Below are 22,309 nucleotides of genomic sequence, written 5' to 3'. Positions count from 1 at the left end.
TTGGTGGGCTTCAACTTATCCGAGATGTCCCAATATGAACTTTCAAATCTTTGAACAAAATCTTGCATATTTTCATTGTCAGTTTTCATCATATTTAGGAACTTACCAAGTGCCATACCTCCATCCAGGTGATTAGCCCATCGCTTCTTGAAAATTTCTTCAAATGTTTCAAAATCAGGAATACTTTGCTCTGGTAATCGTGTATACCAATCCCTGACTTTTCCCTCCAAGGATGATGCAAAAGCATAAGAACAACATCTTCTTCTTCTTCCTTGATGTTTTTGAAACTAATTTCCCATATGAAGTCAGAGACATGTTTCTCAGCACTCTTTGTACCATCCCCATTGAACTTAGGCAACCACTCACGATATTTATCAGGTAATGGGTGAGGAGCATCGGGATATAGATCAAAGTTCAATGGTTTGAAGGATGCCACATGCCACCTCTTTGGTTTAGGAGGATTTTGATTAACATTTTGGTTATTGGCAGTGGCATTTGCATTAGCATTTGCATTTTGGTTATTCATGTTGCATTAGTATTATGATCAACTTCCTCAAACTCGGGGAGTAGATTAGTTCGAATAAGAGATGGAGATCTTTCTCCTCTTCTTGTAGCAGATCTAGCCCTAGGAGGAATGTTGTCTTCAAGTTCTTCTCCTCCAAACAAACTAGGAGTTTTGATAAGAAATGCAGTCACCATAGGAATATGTATAGTGTCGTTCAAGAATCAATTCCTTAATGATTCACAGGGATGGGAGACTTGCTCCCTCCCCTGCAACGACGCAAAAAATGTTGCTGCACAAACTAGCAGGCCTCGCAGAGAGGCAAAAGCTAGAGGGCACCACTACACTTGTGATAGAGGCGCATTGTCACCGCAACCTAAGTCCCCTACTCTAGATTTTCATTGACGGGAGGATTGCCAATATGGCTCACTTGCATATATGTCTCTATAATAGGTTTGAAGTGAGTTGAGGCAGCTCATTCAATGGAAAGGTTCAACCAAGGTGCAAACTTTGGGAGAAACTATAAAAATTTTCCACGAAAAACCCCTTGAAAAGAGACTACACGAGACCTAGGGTTGAGAATTGACACGTGATATATGTACATCCAAGGTGAAGGTAGGTGAGAGAAAAGGAAATGTATGATTTACTTCACTGAGTACTAGAGAATTTTCCTTCAAAGAATCCCGAAGTTGAAGGATTAGCTTCTAGGGTTCCCTCTTGATGCGACAACTAAGGCATCAAAATTTATGGAGAATCCATAATGGGAATTCCATCAAAACTTGAGGACCTCTAGGAGACACTAAGGAAGATTTCTATCCAAGCAAAATTCGAAAATACCTCCTCCAAAAGATTTCGCACCAAGCCCTAGGGAAGCCTCCTTATCCTTCAAGGGATGAAAAATAGAGGTGAAAAGAGATATTCTTTTTTGAGTTTTGATGACCATCAAGGATTTAGGATCAATTCTTGGCCATTGGGAGATTTGGAGTCATGAAAGATCTTGATATAGGCAACTCGCTCTTCAAGGAGACCTAAAGGTTAAGGCTTTCGCTACCCCTTTAGATATTTATACTTCTTAGACACTTGTTAATGGAGTTTCAAGGATAGCATGCAATAATCCCCTAGGAACATTCATTCATTCACTATTCAATGAGTAACACATGCAAAAATTATCAAGATTTCCAATTTCAATTTACTAACTAGGGCACATTAATAACCATGAGAGATTATTCCATGCATTATACATTAGCGAAATTCATTAATAAAGAGCACTTACAAGATAGTGAAGAGTATATCCATCCACAACAATGCCAATTAGAAGCTCCAAAAATGAGACAAGATTATCAAACATCAACTGTAATGTCCCTTCAAAAATTAAATTGTTACATGTTTATTTATTCTACAATTTTGACAATTTTGGAGGCCGTGGTACCCATGTGATTTTTGGAAAAGACTTGGGAAGGAAAAAGGGCCCAAAATGTTTTGTTGGCATAGTGTGGGGGCCACCGACATGAGGAAATATGCACCACTTTAGAGGGACGATCGAATGATTAAGGAGGGAAAGTCAAATTGCTAGTTGGAGGGGGCCCACATGGGAAAAGAGGCCCACGAATTATAAATAGAGGAGGCTCAGCCTCATTTGGCATCTTTTTGACATATTGAACTCAACCTTAGTTGCTCGAGCTGCTTAGTCGGGTCACTCGCTGTTTAGCACGAGTTCTCCAAGCGGAGAACTCACCCTCTCTTCGGTGGACCACGAGTGCCACCCTAGTGAGGTTCTTTCTATCATTCCGGGAGATTGCATGTGGATATTCAAAGCCCCCAACGCAGTCATCATTCAGTCAGTGCATACTCTAGAAGGATGCAGTAGATAATTCAGTGGCCTTCTGGGGAGCAATTGCGGAGGGGTTTTGGAGAAGGAAGTACAGGGGAAGACTAGCGTTTAGGAGGACTTTGGGAGCTAGAGATTTCTATTTGGGAGCAGCGTGATTGCCAACACTCGGGACTAGCACAGGAATTCATCATTGGGCACACGTGGGGAATTCGTGGGTCAGTTGTGGAGCTAGTATTTGTCGGGAGAGATAAGGGGAAGTTCGGGGAAGATTATCTCAGCCATTTTGGTGTGTTTTGGAGGGCTTATTTCGGAGTTACAAGTAGGCCGTACACTTTAGCAGTTGGAGGAGGGTGTGGCTCTTGGGAGGCCAAATTTCCAGGGTCAAAACCAGGCCAAACCCTTTCTAGGTTTTGGTGGGTTTTGGTTGAGGAGCTTGGGGCTAATTTTGCAGAATTTTTTGGGCAGATCTGAGGGGTCAAACAGGGGTCCCAACTCAGCCAACAGCTAGAGGAGCTAGGGGGGAATTTGGGCCAAAATTCCGAGGTCAACATTTGGCCAATTCCTTCGTGGGTTATTCTGGGTATTTGGTGGAGAGGCCCAAGTTAATTTCCTGGAATTTTCTGAGCACCAGAGGTGGGGTTTCCAGCAGCATATTCGCAGGAGATAACACAGTTTCATTAGGGCAGCGCAGGGCATCATCGCAACAGTGATTTGTGCCATCTGGGCTTGACATATTACCACCTGGGCTTGATCACGCTTGCCATTGAGGCAAGCCTAGGTGCACCATTTCCACGTTAGTGTACTTTTCCCCAGATTATAATAAAATGGCTCAGTTGTTGGTTATTCCTGGACTTTTTATGGGTGTGCACTGAATGTTTCAATTTTATGGTGTTGTTTTAATTGTTTGCTTTGCATAGCACTATTTTTCCTAGTTTGGAACATTGTATCAAAATTCATTCATAATCCTACAAAACCATCTACAAATTGCAGGTCCGAATTTGCCAAATATGTTGAAAATCCAAGAGTTCATGGTTTGAAATGGGAGAGATCTCTCCAATTTATACATGACGTAAGGAGTTCGAATAACAAATACAACAAGCCCCTCTAACATAGCCTTAATGCTAAGTAACCCACCCATGGTCACAAGCTAGCCATGTTAGCTTTTAAAATTATTTTATTTCTCTCCTAAGCCCATGCAAGGCTGACGTCATGCATGTGTCGAGGCTTAGAGAGGCAACATTGAGGCCTCTTGTGCTAGAAATGTGGTAGAGGGCCTCAAAGATCATGATGAAGAGGGTGATGCCCTCCTTATGCTGTAAAACATCTTTAGGACCCCTATTTTGTGTTCGGGGCTCCAAAATGGGTCTCATGGGTCTCTAGATGGCTCAAAATCAAGTCGATGCTCCATCAATGAGGACTAGAAGATGACACATGCCCTCCCATGTCTTCGTAGGCAAGACATAACCTCCTTTGGGCCTTGGATCAATTGCCAAGTGTCAAGTGGAATGTGTAGCCAGTTGGGGCATCCTGGTCCAAGTGCATCATCATCTTGAATAACTGAGGAAATGAATAAGAAAATAGTGCTGTTGAAGAAGCCCATGGTGTGGCAATCAATGCTTTGCATAAATGGAGGCACATGGCTCTCAACGCTCACCCTACAAATGCCATTGCAATCCTTTGGAGGGCTTGGATCCCATATAGGGAGGCCAAGTCCAAGATGAAAACTCACCTGCAATCCTGTATAAGATCCAATGCGTCTCCTCACCTTTGGATACAACAATTCATTAGTGCAATAGAGTGAGTAAGCTTGTTAATCAAGGGCATAAATGGACACTTCATAGTGGGTTTCCCTTCCAAATTTGGGGCTTTGAACATGTAATAGTGTTACCTTCCTGGGTAGGAGTGGTTAATGAAGGACCCTATTAGATGGTTTCAATCTTTAAGAGAATGACATGTGCAAGGTATATGCTTTAAATGGTAGGTGTCATGTGAAATAATGATGGAACAGAGTGGGGACAAAGGGAGGGCTCCAAGCCACATGCCATGGTACAAGGGTAGCTATGATAAGGAGCTCCCATACTTTGGGTATATGAATGTAAGGAGGGAGCAATTGTGGTACATGAGTTACCTCGACCTTTGTTTTTCCACCCATCTTCATACACCTTTTGCCTTTTATTTATTTTTCTTTTATTTTACTGCTTGGGGCTCTAGGTAATGGGAGCATGATGTGTATGATATAGTAGTGATTACCCTCTTAGTGTAGGGTAGTTCATTGCCCACTAGGGGTTGGACATTCATGTGAAAATTTCAACTATTGCAGCAATTGGAAATTATTCTTCTAACTGTAAATTAATTAACAGTTTATTTGCTAATACAAATAATGAATAACTCACAACTGCAATTTTCACCAAATTAAATTCTGTGGAAGATAAACTGGAATTTGAGAAAACACTGGCACACACTCAGAAAAATTTGACACAGTTATTTTTGGCCAAATGTTCCCGGAAAAACCCAACTTGGGAAAACTCGTGCAGCAATTGAGGGTTTTAATTATTATGCAATAGTGAAATAATCTGAGTACAATCTGGACGCTGAAAACTGGCAATCCTTCAAAGAAAATATTAGCAATTTTTTTTTTGAGGGAAATTACCCTCACTTCAAACAATTCCTACACTTGACTGCCTCTCAAAAGCAAGCCGTCCCCTTACCCAGCGAAGCTTCTGCGTCATCTTTGTGTAGTTTGCTACACACTCAGCCCAGAACAACTGCAAATCAATCTGTGCTATTTGTTGCTGATTGGGAAACTGTCTCTTTAGGACTTTGGAAATGCTTTCCGGCCTTTGGAACTGAAAACCAGCTTCACCTCAGCAAAATCGAATTTCCTTTTGAGGCTTCTGCGCAGCCTCCTGGAGAAAATCTCAGCCTCTCTACAAAGTACTCATCGGATTTGGAAAATCTTCGTCTGGCTTCATTGTCCCTACCCCTCTCTATCTCTGCTTCCATTTTGAAGCTCAAACTCTTCTGGAAACTGACTGTTGCTCTCTGGAAAATCGAACTCTTGAAGGAAATCTATCTGTGTGTGTGTGTTTTCCATCTACCCATCGACTTCTTATAATCTTCTGTTGGGATTTCAACGACCAAGATTAAGACTTAATCAAAGGCTAAGATGATATCAGAGTCGATCTGTGTGAGCTTCTAGATGATTCACACCTTATCTCAATTAATTCTGATTAATTAACACCTTTTCATAAGTTTAGACTTATAAAATATTTAAAAATAGGTTAATAATCTAATTGAGACACTTCTAGGTGGAATTTCCAGAAATGATTTTTGAGTTATTGAGAACTCATGTCTTTTAGCCTCTCCACAAAGTTTTGAGAATAGAACACCTCTGATGCTACAAAAACTAACAATTCATGGGTTCCTTAATGATACAAGGGACACTTCTAGGGGCCCAAGGAACCAAGGTGATGGCCATGATGATAAGGGGGTCCCGACCATCTTTTGCCTTTTGTGGTATATTTTCTTTGGTATGTGGCCATATTATGCTTTTATCTATTTTATTAGCTGCATCAACCTCCGAGGCATCGTTCGAAGCCTGACCCAAGGTGTGGACAAGGGGAAAGGGATGCTAATAGCTTGTGAACCCGATGGACAAATGTGGACCCCGACCCAGATAGGGAAAATGTGAAAAGGGCTTGTAATGAATGGAGGGGAGTGAGATATATGATATTGGGAGGCAGGACAATGCAACCAAAGTCAGTGTTTCCCATGTAGTGCCCTTCCTTAAGCTAATAGCCAATAAAGGAGATCCCATGGGACTAGGATTTGGGATTAACCCCCTAGTTAGGGTAAGGAAACAAGAGTATAGTCAAAACCCTTCCTTCTTCCAAGTCACCCAGTAATCCATACCCAAGTGTGCCCAAGAAAAGCAAACATAAACACCCAATTACATAATAAAAAGTAATACCTTTAGGATTGGATGGCCCACCTTCAAACATACAATCATGACAGATGAGTGAGGGTACACAATGATTGGCTCAGGGGGCGGAGACAAAATAGCACATCAAAGCTATCAGGTGGCTGTCAAGGGCTGCTGCTGCCGGCTGAAGGAAGATACATCGGAAAGAAAGCTCTCTAAAGGGGTACCCCACTTTTGGTGGGCTACCCGTCTTACAAGGTCATAAAGATAAATTGCATATAGATGTAAAAGGGTTTCTTACTAGTCCATCTTCAATGTCTCTAGATAGGACCCAACCCATGGAGTTTTACGTTTCTTGTCTTGCCAACTTCCAAATACCTTGTTTGGGTAACCTTCATGCGCTTTTTCAATCATGTATTTTACTGAACCATTAATTTTTTCAAATTATTTGTTTCTAGTTAGATTGCTATTAAAGTTTTACAGGCTGAGTCAATTTCATGAATGAAGGAAACAATATTAATTTTTTTCCAAGGAAAACCTTGTGGGCAAACCCTCTTAGGGAAACTATTGGGCACTTCTCTGGATTTCACAAATGACACCCAGCATAAACCTTGGCATTGATTACCGCACCTAACCTGGTAGGAACATCGAGTGAAGCAGGGAACGAGGCAGCCAGTTCAGTGGATCAACCTTGAGACCTTCTACATGAAGCTCAGAGCACTTAATCACTCAAGGTAGCTTAGTGGGCTAAAGAAACAATATTGTTGCTAGAGTGCTTGATCTTTTTTGTTGAAGATGCAAGACTTATCCTTGAGTTGTTGGATTTATAAATGTTTTGTTTAGTTTCTTTATGTGACTTAGTTATGCAGAATGTTTTCTTTTCAAATTTTCGTTTCTGTTGTCCTATCTGTAGCATTTTGTTTATTAACCTTGATTTTTTACTTTAAATTAGTTTGTTATCGTGGCACAGGTATCCTGAGTACAACCTTTTGCTTCCTTGTCCAACACAAAGTCAGAGTCCAAGGATTGAACACTTGGTGATGGAGGAAACAGGAAATGTTGTTGACCTTATTTGTCAAGCACTCGATCTTCCACATTTGTAAGGAAAAAATAATTATCTCATGCTTTTTATGACTGAACAGACTAAATTACTCTTTGTAATCCAACTAGTAATATGTACCAGACGAATATATAATTTAGTTAAGAAACTTTCTTTTGTTTCTGAAGGTATGTTGCAGATCTCATTCATTTTGGAGCTGTTTATTGTGCCTTAGTGTGTCCAAACCCACCTCCAACTGCAACTTCTGAACAATTTAAGATCTTCAAAAAAGTAACTGCACCTGCTGCATTGAAGAAGAGAGCATCTCTCAAAGGAAAAACTGTTAGAGAGGCACAGAAAACCTTCAGAATAACCAATGCCAGTGAATATGTAGAAGCTGGGTCATATTTACGTGTTCATGTGCATCCAAAGCGATTTCCAAGGTACATTAACATCTCAGGTGTAAGGTCCTTTTCAAATCAAAATTTAAGTTTGCTTTGATCATTTACATCATTACAAATATAAATATCCGAGGATCCAAATTGCCTGGAAACTGTAGCGTACCGACCAGAACTTGCTGTATGACTGATGGGCTTCTGTTTTAAACTTGCTTGTTGATATAGTCATTGTAACATTGATATCATTCTATCTGTCAAAGTTAATAGTTTTGAATGATTTCTAATCAGGTGCTATGAGGTTGACTGGCTATCCAGAGTTATTGCAGAGACTGAATCATATGTTGTTCTTGACAAACCTGTAGGCACTTCGGTAAGTACGCATTTCGTCAGTGGTAAGTGCTGTTAATCTGTTTATCTTTTCTTGTAATAACCACATATGCTGCATTCCATGCACAATCTGTGATCAAATGAGTGCTTTGAGCATGGATTTCATTTAATCCTGATTTCTGCTCTTTATATCTATTCTGTTTGTCAGTTTAGTGTATCCCAATTTGGTTGCACCCCGTGCCTTTATTTCTATCATTTATAAGGGGACAAATTATGTTGAAGTCTTGAGATTCTTAGCACTTCTAATTCAGAAGGGAATTACTTTTTCTTTTGACCATGAAAATGTTATAATGGAAATTGGATTATTATAGAAGAGACACAATGAAATGTCTATTGTTATGGCCCTGTTGCCATAAATCTAGCAGACCTAGCGCAAAGCCTCACTAGGCAGGCCCAGAGCCTGGGGCAAGAAGAGTTCAGCTATCACTGTCACCTTTGCAGCTTTTCTGCAGCTATTTAGTGGTATTTACCTCACAAGGGAGGCTTCCCTATGAAGATCACATAAGGATATTCAATAAGAAGGGTTCAAGGTGATGGATGAGGTCTAATGGTCAGGATAGGGTACTGATGAAGCCTAGAGGGCTGAGATAATCTTTACCACAGTACAAGTAGTCGTTAGACCACTTAAGCAAATAAATTATAATAGGGCTGTTAAAAGTTAGGGTTCGATGGATTTTCAATGATAGGGCATGCCAGAGGAAATAGTCTTACAATGATTTAATCAACATAAGATCAAGACCATCAATTAGATATGCAAGGTTTATGGTTTGCAATTGAGTTTTTATCGCTGAAACGTGCATAAAACAACCATATAATGATGACCTCAGCCCTAAAAATAGGGTTTTAACATGTAACAAATGCTAGATTTTGATTTTTAAGAACTATTTAATGCAATTTCTATTAAAATGGCAATAACACATCAAATAAATATTTTTTTAGCAATATTTCAGAAAACCCTAACCCTAGATATCTAGAATTTAAGAGAGGAGAAAGAAATTAGTAAAAGTAGAAGGTTTGATCACCACCACCTAGACTAGTGCCTTGATCTAAATGGGCAAGGGAGTTGCCTAGAAAAAATTTAATGAGAAGCCTTTGTTGAAGAGGGTGAGATGGCAAAAGCCTCTTCTTACAAACCCTAGTGACTTCCTTAATAGGGAGATTTTAAATTTAAGAGATGCACGACTCGGAGTTCTCTAAAAAGATTCAAGGAAACCAATTTTACATGGCATAGAGGATCCAAATTCTAGATAAATTTAGCAGTTTTAACCATGGCATATGTAGAAACCTTAATCTACACAATATAATAAGCAAAATATTGAAGCTATGCAATAAAATTACAAAACTTCCAAACGAATCTCTTAAATAAATCCCGAGAAACAAATTTCAAGCCAAATATCCACCTCCAAGAGAAATTCACACCATAGAAATCACATTGCACCCAAGTTGAATGAGACCAAGTGTAATGTTCCTAACTAGGAAATTCAGTGATATACAAAGCAAAGTAAACAACCAACTTCCAGCAATGAGACACAATCAGTGAACACCCATGAAAGCACTGCAAATAGAGATCATTTGAGCCATTTTATTAAATCTTTCTGGAGAAAATACAATAGTGATGGAATGGTGCACCTGGGCTTGTCTCAAGGGACAAACGTGACAAAACCTAGGTGAGCAAATGATGATCCTAGTGCTGCCCAACTGTTGCTCCAAAGGTGATATGTGCTGCCCAAAAATTGCACTGCCTGCTGGAAAGGATGTCCTGCAAACTCGACTTCCGTTCTCAACAAATACTGCAACTTCAGCTCCCAACTCCTCAACAAAAACCCACCAAAACCCATAAAGGGTTTGGCCTAGTCCAGACCCCCGAAAATCAACCCCCAAGGACCACGTCCTCATCCTTATGCTGGGAATCATGACCTGTCAGGAAATGGCTGGGAAGGCTCTCCAAATCACCCCGAATGCTGAGATGTTGTCCCCTATGGTTTTCCTCCCTTTTCCCAACTGCCTTTAGCTCTGTAGCTCCTTTTCCCAATGCCCACGTGAGCCCAAGAATGGCCCTCTGCGCAGTCCACAATGGCTGTAAGTCGAGCTGCCCAAATGCAACAATCTCTCAGTCCAAAACTCCTCCCAAAGGCTGATCCTCTGCTATAACTCCAACTCCCAAACTTTCCCAACAAGTCTGCCTGGATGAACCCCCAAATCACCTCTACGTGTTCCCTTCCTGCGTGCTCCAGGAATATGCACTGCTAAATCGAACGCTGAGTGATGTGGCTACAAATCTCCTCTAGTTCTCCTCCAAGGTAGTGTGAAATGCCTTCCTAGGGTGGCATTCGAAGTCCCCCGAAGAAATCTTGAGTCTCTCGCTCGGGAAACTCAATGCTAAACAACCAGGTAACTCAGCTATGCAGCTCAAGCAACACAAATGAGTTCAATATGCAAATGATACCTTGAGTTGGGGAGCTCCTCCTCCTTATGTCTTTGTGGGCCTTCCTTTCCTCCATGTGGGCCCCCTTCCAAGCCATTCGATTCCCCTCCAAGGCAATTCAAATTGCCCAAGTGCGTTTTCTCGCGTGGGTGGTCCCCACCTTCCACTAGCAAAATCTAATTCAGCCTCTCTTTCTCTTAAGTCCTTAATAAAAAATGCATGGGTTCCTTTATTCACCAAAATTTATGCAAAATTGTGTGGAGACCAAAACCTATTACAAATAGATTTGGGAAGGGACATGACAGTCCTCCCCTCCCAAATGTTGCTTGCCCTCAAGCAACTTCAGCGCTGGGTGCTCCAAAATGTTTTCACCTTCCCATGTGGCATCCTCATCCGGCAAGTTCTTCTGTCACGCCAAAAACTCCCTGATGGTTCTACTCCTCATCTTCCTCTCCCAAGTCTCCAAAATGGCCTTAGGCTACAAAACCAAATGCCCCTCATCATCCAGTGGGGGTAACTCTACTGCTGCTATCATTTGTTGTCCTAAAGCCAACACCTTTTTGAGGCATGAGACATGGAAGATGTTGTGAAACCTACTCCCCTGAGGCAACTCCAGCTCGTAGGCCACCTCTCCAACTCGTCTGACCACCCTATACGGCGCCTAGAAACGTGGTTGTAGCTTCTCGGCCCATTTTTGCTTCAAGGTGGACTGTCTATATGGCTGTAACTGGAGATATACCAAATCTCCCTCAAAGTGTCTCTTAGTCCAGTGCCTGTCAACGTACATCTTCTGCTGATTTTGTGCTGTCACTAAGTTGTCCTCGAGAGCCTTGAGAATGTCCTGGCTCCCTAGGATCCAGTCTTTGGCCTTTGGGGCCCAGTTGTCTCCAAAAACAATGTCAGCAAAAGACAATGCATCATAACCATACAAGGCACGGAAAGGGGTCATACCGATGGACATGTGATGAGTGGTGTTGTAGCAATACTCACCCAAATGCAACCATCGAATCCAAGCCCTCTGCTGCCTAGTCACATAGTTCTTAATGTACCCCTCCAACCACTGATTAACTCACTCGGTCTAGCCATCTGTCTGGGGGTGGTAGCTCGTGTTAGGGGTGAGCTCAGTACCAACCAATCTGAAGAGCTCCTGCCAGAATCCTCCCATGAACCTGCTGTCCCGGTCACTCACTATGTTCTTAGGAAGCCCGTGCAACCAGAAGACTTCTCTGAAGAACAACTCTGCAACCTGTGAAGCTGAATACCAGGTCAGAATGGCGAAGAAATGGGCATACTTAGTCAACTGATCAACTACCACATAGATGCAATCCTTGCCCTGCACTGTGGGGAGCCCAGTGATGAAGTCCATGGAGATACTCTCCCATTTTCCCTCAGGGATGGGGAGCGGTTGCAATAACCCGACGGGGTGGATTAGTGCCCCTTTGTTCCTTTGACATGCCTCATACTCCTGTACGCGTCTCAACACGTCCCCTTTGAGGCCCTTCCATGTGAAACGCTCCTTGACGACCATGTATGTTTTTTTGAAACCCTGATGCCCTGACAATGGCGAGTCATTTGCTGCCTGGAGCACTTTCTCCCTCAACTGCGAGCTGGGAACCCGAAATATGCGCCCCTTGTAGTAGATGACCTTGTCCATCACCTGGTAGCGCTCATCTGCGTGGGTCCCCTCCAGAGTCTCACATGCCCTCCTGTCTTTGGAATACTCTATCAACATCTCGGCCTTCCAATGATGGCAAATGCTCACGTGTGAGAGGCCTGCGGGTCTCCTGGATAGGGCATTGACCACTACATTGTGTTTCCTTCGCACATACTCTATGTCAAAATCATAGGCTTGCACCTTGTTGACCCATCTCTGTTATTTGTCATTGATGCCCTGCTGCCCCATGAAGTGGCAAAGACTGTTGTGATTTGTCTACATTCTGAATCTATTACCCACCAAATACTGTCGAAACTTGGCCAAGGCATGCATTGATAATGGCCAACATCTCCTTGTCATATATAGAATATGACCTCTCATGGGGTAAGAGCTTCCGACTCTCAAAAGCAATGGGGTGCCCATCCTAAGATAATACTGCCCCAACTCCCTCTTTTGATGCATCACACTCCATGGTGAAGGGCTGGGAGAAGTCTGGAAGTGCTAACACTGGACAACTGCTCATCACCTCCTTGAGGTGATCAAAAGTTGTCTGCGCCCCATCTGTCCATGCGAAAGCCCCTTTCTTAGTCAAATTCGTGAGAGGAGTTGCTAACTACAAAAACCCATTGACAAACTTCCGGTAATACGTGTAGATGCCCAAGAAGCCTCTCAGCGTTGTCACATCTCTGGGTACCGGCCAATCTCGGATAACTCGTATTTTCTCCTCATGTACCTTCACTCCATCTGCGCCAATAATGTGCTCCAAGTAGAGCATCTCAGTCAGGCCAAACTCACACTTGGATAGCTTGGCATAAAACTGTTGTTCCTCCAAAATACGCAACACCTCCTCCACGTGTTGGAGATGCTCCTCGCAAGTCCTGCTGTATATCAGTATGTCATCAAAAAACACCAATACGAACCTCCTCAATTGCCTCCGGAACACATGGTTCATACATGACTGGAAGGTGGTCAGGGCATTGGTCAACCCAAAGGGCATGACCAAAAACTCGAAGTGCCCATAATGGAATCAAAAGGCTGTCTTGGGGATGTCTCGATCCCTCATCCTGATCTGATGGTACCCAAATGCAGATCTATCTTAGAGAAGTACTTGGGTCCTCTAGGCTCAATCATCAACTCATCGATGTGGGGTATGGGGTACTGGTTCTTCAATGTCTTCCTGTTGAGCGCCTGGTAGTTGATGCACATGCGCAAGGTTCCATCCTTCTTCTTCACCAACACTATTGAAGAAGAAAAGGGATTGGAACTCGGCCTGATGTGGCCCAACGCCAACAACTCTTTGATGGCCCGCTCAATCTCGTCCTTATAGGCCTTGGGGTGCCTATAAGGGGTGGTAATCATTGCCTGCACACTAGGCTCCAACTTGATGGTGTGCTCGAATCCCCTGTTTGGGGGCTGCCCTGGTGGAATGTCCCCAAATACCACTGAGTATCTGTCTAATAATGCATGTATATCCGGGGGTGGTGACTGGGCTTGTCCCCTAGCCTTTGAAACCCTCAGCTCTACTGCCCACGCTATGTCTCCATGTTGCAGATCTGCCTCCATCCTATGCATTGAGATTGTCTGTGGTGGGTACGAATGCATACCTCTAAGGACCACCAGCTTGCCATCTGGGCTGGTGAACTCCATCTCCAACTTCTTCCAATCAGTGGTAACTCGTCCAAGGGAGTACAACTACTGGACACCCATCACTATGTTGGTGTCTGGCACATCTACTAGAAAGAAATGGTTTGTCATGGAGTGGTTCCCCATGGTCACAGTCAAGGCGAGAACATACCGAGTGCACTGCATAGTCCGGTAACCAGGTACTAGGACTGAAAAGCCCTCAAACTTTGTCGTGGTGATGCCCCTCCTCTGAACCAACTAGGCATCCATGAAGTTGTGGGTAGCCCCACTGTTAACTAAGACTGAGACCCGCTGCCCCTGTATTGTACCTCGAATCCTCAATGTCAGAAATTTGGGGACCTTGCATAAAGAAGCAAGGACACCCTCGGATGGAGCAAAGGATGCCCCTCCTTGTGGAGGTGGTGGTTGTGGTCCCCTCTTTACCAGACTCTCACCACCTCCCGCACCAAACTCCAGCTCCACCTTGTCCTCCTGATCGCTATCTGAGAAAATCTCAATGTAGTGGGCTTTGCCAGTTGTGCACTGATGGCCTGGGGCCCAGGGCTCCTAACAAGTAAAACATAGTTTCCTCCTCCTGAGGTCCCTTCGGGTCTCATCATCTAGCTGCCCACGCCCCTGGGATTCTCTCTGTGGTGGTGGCCTAGTATCACTCCCCTTCTGGGGGTAGGGAGTGCGTGCAGGGAAGGGTGCTCATGTCTCGTGGATGCCCCCTGCAAATCTCTAGCACATGTTGTTGATCAGTGGTTGTTAGATGTCAACCCAAGCAGCACTAGGGGCTACCTCGATCTTGCATGGGAATTTTGACTTGACAACTTACTCTATTTTGAGTCAAGGATCTTCTAGATGGATTCTACTCGTTGAGATGTTTCCGATGATATATGGCACGACAGGTAATTCTTCATGGTTTGAGAGATATTCATGTTTCAAGTTAGTAACCCCAGTTAGTGGGCTAAAACCCTATGTTGTGGCATGACACTCATAATTGGTTGTGGTCATTGAATAGTTGATAATTAATAAATATTTTTTTGCTCCTAAAATCCCTCCAACATTCACTTGTCGAGGACCCTCTCAACTCAAGACTTTCATATAAATAATGACCCTCATATCCTCCTCTAGTAGGGATTTTATGGCTTCAAAAAGTCATCGTGGCATTTTCGCTATAACTTTTTTCTGTGAAGCTTCAAAAGCTGAAATTAAAACCCATTTGAGTCGAAATCTTGATGAACCTCGTGACCGAATTTCAGATCTTGGTTCACTACATTTTCGGAGATATGATCTGAGGAAGTTAGGGTTTTTGCAGGCTCCCGAATTCCATGTCAAATAGGTGACATTGGGAAAGTCATCATAACATTCTCTTCGAGCATTGGATTCAAATTTCGTAAATAGTCATAGAAATAGGATTAACTGTAGTTTGTTGAGTAGCGTTTTCAGGGCCGAAGGTCGCAACAATGACACGTGGCACTTCGTACAAGTTCACTCTACTGAACTAGTCTATAATTTGGACATCGTGGGAGATTGGGCATAACTCTTTCTTGAAGAATCCAATCTTGATCAGACTTGTGGGGTTGGAAAGAGGACTTAGAGGGCTATCATAGGACGAAATTTCAGACCTTGGAGATCCGAAATTACATAGATACAATAGATTCAATATCGAGCTCCTAGAAGGCAAGAAAAAGCATGCATTCAAGGATCACTGCAGTAAGGACCACACATCAACAGTCAAGGGTAAGTCTCCTACAACAAGGTATGTATGATTAGTGTTTACATTTGAATTTTGAGTATCATCTTTGACATATGTTTTTGCAGGACAATGTAAGTATATACAGTGTCTCGGTTACATCTATATGTCTCTATATGTCACAATTAGTTTTTCAAATGTCCTATTCTTGACACTACACATTTTATGCTACATATTCTTGATGCTACACTAAGTTTGCTAAAACTATATGATGTTGTAAGTTCATGTTACTTGTCTTGTCATAGTTGATAGAATGGTCTCTGTTGTTGTACTTAGAACTTGGTCCATCACAAGTCTAGGGTATGTCATCAGTTTTTATTGTATATATCTTTAGGTCAGTTTTGGATATAGTCTTGCATAGAGTCCAAGCCTATATCAAGAGTAGGAGTCTTTGTCTAGTCAACAACAAAAGTGACAAGCACACTTCAGGTACACATTGTAATTTTAATTTGTATTTATTCATTATTATGCACTTACATGTGTTTTGCAGGCAGAGGTAAGTTGAAGGGTATTTTGTTTTGTTTTGGGATTGGTTTCATCGGGCAAATTTTGCATGCAGGTAGAAGAAGATTCAAGTACAACTTCAAGCAAGAATTCAAGAGCATAAGTATCAAATCAAAGGAAGCATTGCAGCGGGACATCCTTTGAAGACATGACAACCATCCGTATATTGTGAAGAAGTGTCAAGGCCAAGAGTAATCATTGTAAAGTTGTAAAAGAGTCATTTGTAAAAGTGTCGTCACTGGAAGAGCGACTATTGTAAAAGAGTCAATCTGCCTAGAGTTGAAAAGGCATTATTGGGAGGTGTTGTCGCACAGATTGTCTGGGCAGCGCGACAACGCTCAAACCGGGGCTGTCACCTTGATCCCCGATCTCTCCATTTAAGCCGTCTCCTTAGGCTAAGGGGGGTAGACCCTATAGGATAATGGAATACCAACTGGAGACAGCTGGCTTGGGAGACACAGCAAGGAAGATTAGCACCTGATTGATTTTAGAAGTTAATGTACCAGTGCCTTATGGAGTTAGTGATTAAATAATTGTTTATCAAATGTTGCAGAAATATGAACTTTGTAATTCCACCATTAACAATCATTTATCATCAAATAACACGAGCAATGCAAGATATTCAATAAACGTACCACGTTTTTCAAAACCTAACCAAATTCAAATAGTTAATCTTCAGATATAAATATTTAAGCACATTTAACTATACCACAACAGAAAAACACTTTAAAAGGAATTTTCAATTTTTTTTAAATTAATCTTTTTCAAATTTTTTTTTTTTTTTTTTTTTTTTTTTAATTTCCAAGTTTAAAACAAAACTATAGAACAAAATTCTAAATAAAAGCCTAAGGACTATTTTTTTTTTTTTTTATATTTTATATTTATATGAAAATAAACTAAACTAAAACTTAAAGATTAAAAACTAAACTATAAGAAAATGAAATTTAGACCAAACACTAAATATATACAGATGAGAGGAAATTTAAAAGGAAATTTGCTAAAATCTAAATAAAAGTAGAATCTAATCTAAACTAAGAATCAAAATCATTTAATTCTTTATTTTTTTATTATTATTTTTATTTTTTAAAGAAATAAATCAAAATCTAAAATTAAAAGAAAAAAAAAAAAAAACTTAATTCTAAATTAAATGAAACTTAAAATAAATATATACAAATAAAATGAAATCTAAAATTAAAAAAAATCTCATTCTAAAAACTAATACCTTATTGTACATATAAAAAATGAAAATTGTTTTTTTATTTAATTTTTTTTTTTTTAAAGTTAAAACAAAATCTAAATTTTAAAAGAAATGAAATCTAAGTATGCAAAACTTTATAAATAAAAAAGAAAAAATTACATTCTAATCTAGACTATGTATCACAATAATAATAAAAAGAAACCCTAACCCATGTAAAAAAAATTGAATTTGTTTTGTTTGTATGTTGTCACAGGTACGCGTGAGGAGCAGGACGGTGGGGTTTTGGAGACTGTTGCGTGAAAGATAGAGGTTTGTTTGCAGGGATGGAAAGGAAAAGCTGTGAGTAGAGTTTGGAAGGATGATAGCATGGTTGGGAAGCGTAGGAAGCTGGCTGCGATAATGGATGAAGTTGATGGTGTGAGATGGATGCTCGAGGATGTGTGTGGGTCTTGCATGGAGGAGTGTGAGAGAAGCATGAAATCTTTGCCAACGTGAAAAAAAGAAGAAAAAAAGAAGGAAACACGCAGATGGGAGGACAGATCTGCGGGTGAGGGAAGATAAGCGAGGATTTGTAGCAGAGAATGGGAGAGCAGAGAAGGGGTTGCGTGAGGGAGATTTTATGCAGTGGAGAAAGCAGCAAAAAGAACGGCACGACAAAAGCTGCGTGTAAACAAATGGTAGCAATGGTAGCTCGACAGGCAGCAAAGATGGGAAGGCTGAGAGATATGAATGTTGCGGGGAAGGGATAAAGAAAAGACTGCGATGAAGGATGGAGCTACGTGGATGAGAGGAGATTCGAATGGGAAAGGCAAGCTGAAAGGAGAAGAGGTCCATGCAGCAAGGAAGAGCACATCAAGTAGATGGAGAAGGAAGATTCAGGCAGCGTTGAATGTGAGGAAAATCGAGCAGGGATGAGATGGAGCTGTGTATGGCATCAGTTGAGAATTTCCTGCAAAACACTTCCAAATTCTCCACTCCAGTAAATTTTAAATCACCTTGCTTTAGTTTTGCCCAATGGAAACCCTGATTAGATTGCCTGATGGAAAACCCTGAAGAATTTTCAAAATCTGTACTTGCAATGATAAAAGCAAAATGCCTAGAAACAAAATAATAATGAAACCTTAAAACCCTAGCTAAATAATTACAATATTCACAAACTGCAAGCTCTTAAATAGCCAGATTTGTCAGTATGCCACAAAAATATTTTTTAAGATTTTAAATATAAGATGATGTGCTTCAGAAAACCCTCCATGCATTCACCAGAAAATTTCAAATGATAAGCCCGGGATCAAAACTGGCTGGGCTCTTCAGAAAATGTAATCCAGGAGTTGGCTGGTTCAGCCGAGAACTTCCCCGAATGCCCGGTAATCTCAAAAAAGGGATTTCCTGCACAACTTAATTCAACCATTAACAAAGAGGGAGAAAACAATACTAAAATCTAGTTCTAATAGAGATACCTGCCATCATATTCAGAAATTTAACTACCATTCAAACCTTAGCGACTAAACAAGATACTTGTGTTTAAAATCACTCTTCATCAAGCTATTATCAATGGCTGAAACTAAATTTATGCAGAAAAATAAAATATTTTACAGCATTTCCAGAAGAGTAACACCAGTAAGATTTTCAACCCTAAAGTCTTTCTTTATTGCACAAAAAAAATGACTACAAGAGAGCTTTCTTTAGCACATGACTCTCAGATCAAATGATCTCAAATGACTCCTGACACCCTATTTAAAGGAAAATTTCCCAAAGGCTAGTTCGAGTGATCCATGTCAAACTAATCTTGACTGTCGATGAGGATCAAAATCCCTTTTAATCTCATCCGTCGAAATTTTAAATGCATTTTAATATATTAAAAATTAAAATTTTGCATTTATTTTCTCAAAACTTTGACTTATTATTTTATTTTATTTTTCAAATTTTTATTTATTTTTAAATTTAAATTTATTTTATTTTTTAGTTATTTTTTAAATTTTATTATATATTATTATTATTTATATTATTTATATCTTTTATTATTTTTATTGGACCCTCGAACTTAGCCCTTTGGAAAAATCACCTAGGACCTAGGACTTATGAGGGGATAAAACATTTTCCAACCCTCAAGACACTTTACATCATGACTTTTACAATTTTACATCTCAAGGGGGAAAACCCATTTGACAAAGACCCTCATGGACTACCCAGTTCTGCGACACAAATATAATCTAGCAGATCAAGCAATTTGTAATAACCTAACCAAATAATTAGGATTATTTCCAAATTACTTTTACATAGACTCGAAGCACACTAGGATTCTCCTAAGATTCTAATGACAAAAGCCATTCCGGCTTTGGGGTTCCGGCTTTGGGGTTAGAAATACAGAGGATGCCCCATGGCATCAGATGTGTTCAATATAGTGTATACTGAGCATTTGCTTGCTTTCAGGCAAATCTGTCGGTTGCTTCTCGGATGTGCCATGTCCAATTCTACATATGGTAGGACTTTTTCGTATCCAAAAATCAAGTTGCTCACGACCATCTGATGCATCAAATCTTCTTCTCGTTCTTTTTCTTTTGCGTTTTTTCTTTGTGGCATGCTGTATCACTGATGACGTGGAACTTTCTGCTTCAAAGCTCTCAGATGAAGTATGTAAGATATGCATGACATGTCTTTCTTCATTCTGCATCTGCTCTGTCAAGGATGATGGATCAGTCTCACAGGTGTCATGAGTTATAACTTGATCTTCTATGACTCATGGATTAACCGTGAGAGTATCAACCTGATTATTAATTTCCCTTTTATCCAGGTCACCTTCAATTAGCCACTTTTCAATGGAACAAAGGACCTCATAATAAGATGGAGCTTGTTGCAGTAGATAAGGAGGCGCCTGATCTATTGACATTCCCTGGTTTCTTTCATCTTCCGACTGCTGTTGAAATTTCTGAAACTGTATTTTAATGGCATCTATCTGACTAGAGTGTTCAACCTTCATAGCACTGATTTCCCTGGCATGGTCTTCTTCCATGGTCAGTAACTTATTCTGAAGACATATCTGATTAGCTTCCATATCTTTTATTACTTTATCGTCCTTTGCCTTTATGGTCATCAAACAATGTTGCATAAAGTTTATCTCTTTCTTATGATTTGCTTGCATGGTAGCTAACTGATTATTATAATCGAATTCCATGATCGTCATATTTTCCTCTAAGCTTGATAACTTGCTTTGCATAAAATTAATTTCCCTGTCATGATTAGCTTTCATGGTCTCAATTTCCTTAGCATGCTGACTTTGCATGTCGGTTATGTGATCAGAGTGTTTAATTTTCATGATTTCCATCTCCTTATCACGTTTTTCCAGGTGGGTGCATAAAGTTCTCATATCATTGGCGTAATTAGTTTGATTGATCTCCATATTTTTTACCAGCCGCATTAGTTCTTCTATAATTTGCTTCTGATTTTCCCTTTCATTGTCAACACTGATTTTACAATTTGTCCCTGCTTTTCCACTATCATGGATTTGATCTGCAATGGTACAAGTGGATGGCACATTTTGATATGAAGAATTGCCTTGAAATCTTTAATCGACAGCTGGACCTTTCATAAGATTACTTTCATTTTGTTGCACAATTTTAGGGGCACAAGGCAAGCTATCTTGATAACCATATCTATCTTTAAAAGCATTGACAATGTCTTGTAAAGAAGTGAAAGAATCTTTAGGACAATTATTAAACCAATTCAAACCATCATCCTCTAAAGAAAAGACAAATAAATGCATTTTGACATCTTCATGATCATACTGAGGAGATCTACAATATATGATCATTATACGAGTAAACTTGCATAAATGCTTTCTAACAGCCACTGAATCACCACCCGAGAACAAAGGTAATTTAGAAATGGCCACTTCCGGAACATCATGGAGAACATCAGTAAAATGACATGGGGTAAACGAATAATCCATGATGAATAATGAGGGACCAAATGGATGATAGAAAGAGATCTCTGCTCAAGAAAATGAAGAGATGAAAGAAGTGGAGTCGCCACCCAAACAAGAAACGGATTGAAGAGTAGGTGCTGAAGGTATGATGATATGACGAAAGATAAGGCGATGAAAAGATCAAATGACGCCAAAGAATGTTGGCCGTTTGACAAGCTAATGAATGGCGGAAAAGATGAGATGATGCCAAAAAATGTTGACTTTGCCAGCTCAAATGAAAAGATTCTAGATTCCAGATGAGAGAGAAGAATGAAGATGAAATGTCATTGAAACGCCAGGGACAGAAAAACTCTATCCTCGGCAACGACGCCAAAAAATGTTGTCGCACAGATTGTTTTGGCAGTGCGACAACGCTTAGACCGAGGGCTATCACCTGATCCCCGATCTCTCCGTTTAAGCCGTCTCCCTAGGCTAAGGGGGGTAGACCCTATAGGATAAAGGAATACCAACTGGAGACAGCTGGCTTGGGAGACACAACAAGGAAGATTAGCACCTGATTGATTTTAGAAGTTAATGTACCAGTGCCTTATGGAGTTAGTGATTAAATAATTGTTTATCAAATGTTGCAGAAATATGAACTTTGTAATTCCACCATTAACAATCATTTATCATCAAATAACCCAAGCAATGCAAGATATTCAATAAACGTACCACGTTTTTTAAAACCTAACCAAATTCAAATAGTTAATTTCCAAATATAAATATTTAAGCACATTTAACTATACCACAACAGAAAAAGACTTTAAAAGGAATTTTCAATTTTTTTTTTTTTATTAAGTTTAAAACAAAACTATAGAACAAAATTCTAAATAAAAGCCTAAGGACTATTTTTTTTTTTATATTTTATATTTATATGAAACTAAACTAAACTAAAACTTAAAGATTAAAAACTAAACTATAAGAAAATGAAATTTAGACCAAACACTAAATATATATAGATGAGAGGAAATTTAAAAGGAAATTTGCTAAAATCTAAATGAAACAGAGCAAATCAAAACTTTTTTATTCTTTTGATTTTTTAATTTTTTATTTATTATATATTTTTTTATGATTTTTTAATTTATATTTAAACAAAACAAAACAAA

The 22,309-nt window shown here is 40.1% G+C and overlaps 1 protein-coding gene across 1 annotated transcript in view; it reads left to right on the top strand.

The window, feature by feature from the left end:
* The window catches only part of LOC149192121 (Pseudouridine synthase family protein), a 169,889-nt gene that overhangs the window by 28,995 nt on the left and 118,585 nt on the right, over window positions 1-22,309 (top strand). The window contains exons 2-4 of the mRNA XM_089404488.1: window positions 7,226-7,354; window positions 7,483-7,737; window positions 7,981-8,062. Of these exons, the coding sequence (XP_089260614.1) occupies window positions 7,226-7,354; window positions 7,483-7,737; window positions 7,981-8,062 (466 nt within the window). The remainder of the gene's footprint in view (window positions 1-7,225; window positions 7,355-7,482; window positions 7,738-7,980; window positions 8,063-22,309) is intronic.

Source organism: Pinus tabuliformis, chromosome 2_2 (assembly GCF_031772625.1).
Source record: "Pinus tabuliformis cultivar Carrire ecotype Pingquan chromosome 2_2, CPIR1, whole genome shotgun sequence".
Lineage (NCBI taxonomy): Eukaryota > Viridiplantae > Streptophyta > Pinopsida > Pinales > Pinaceae > Pinus > Pinus tabuliformis.
The sequence above is the reverse complement of the archived record's forward strand: the minus strand, read 5'-3'. Positions and strand labels throughout refer to the sequence as shown.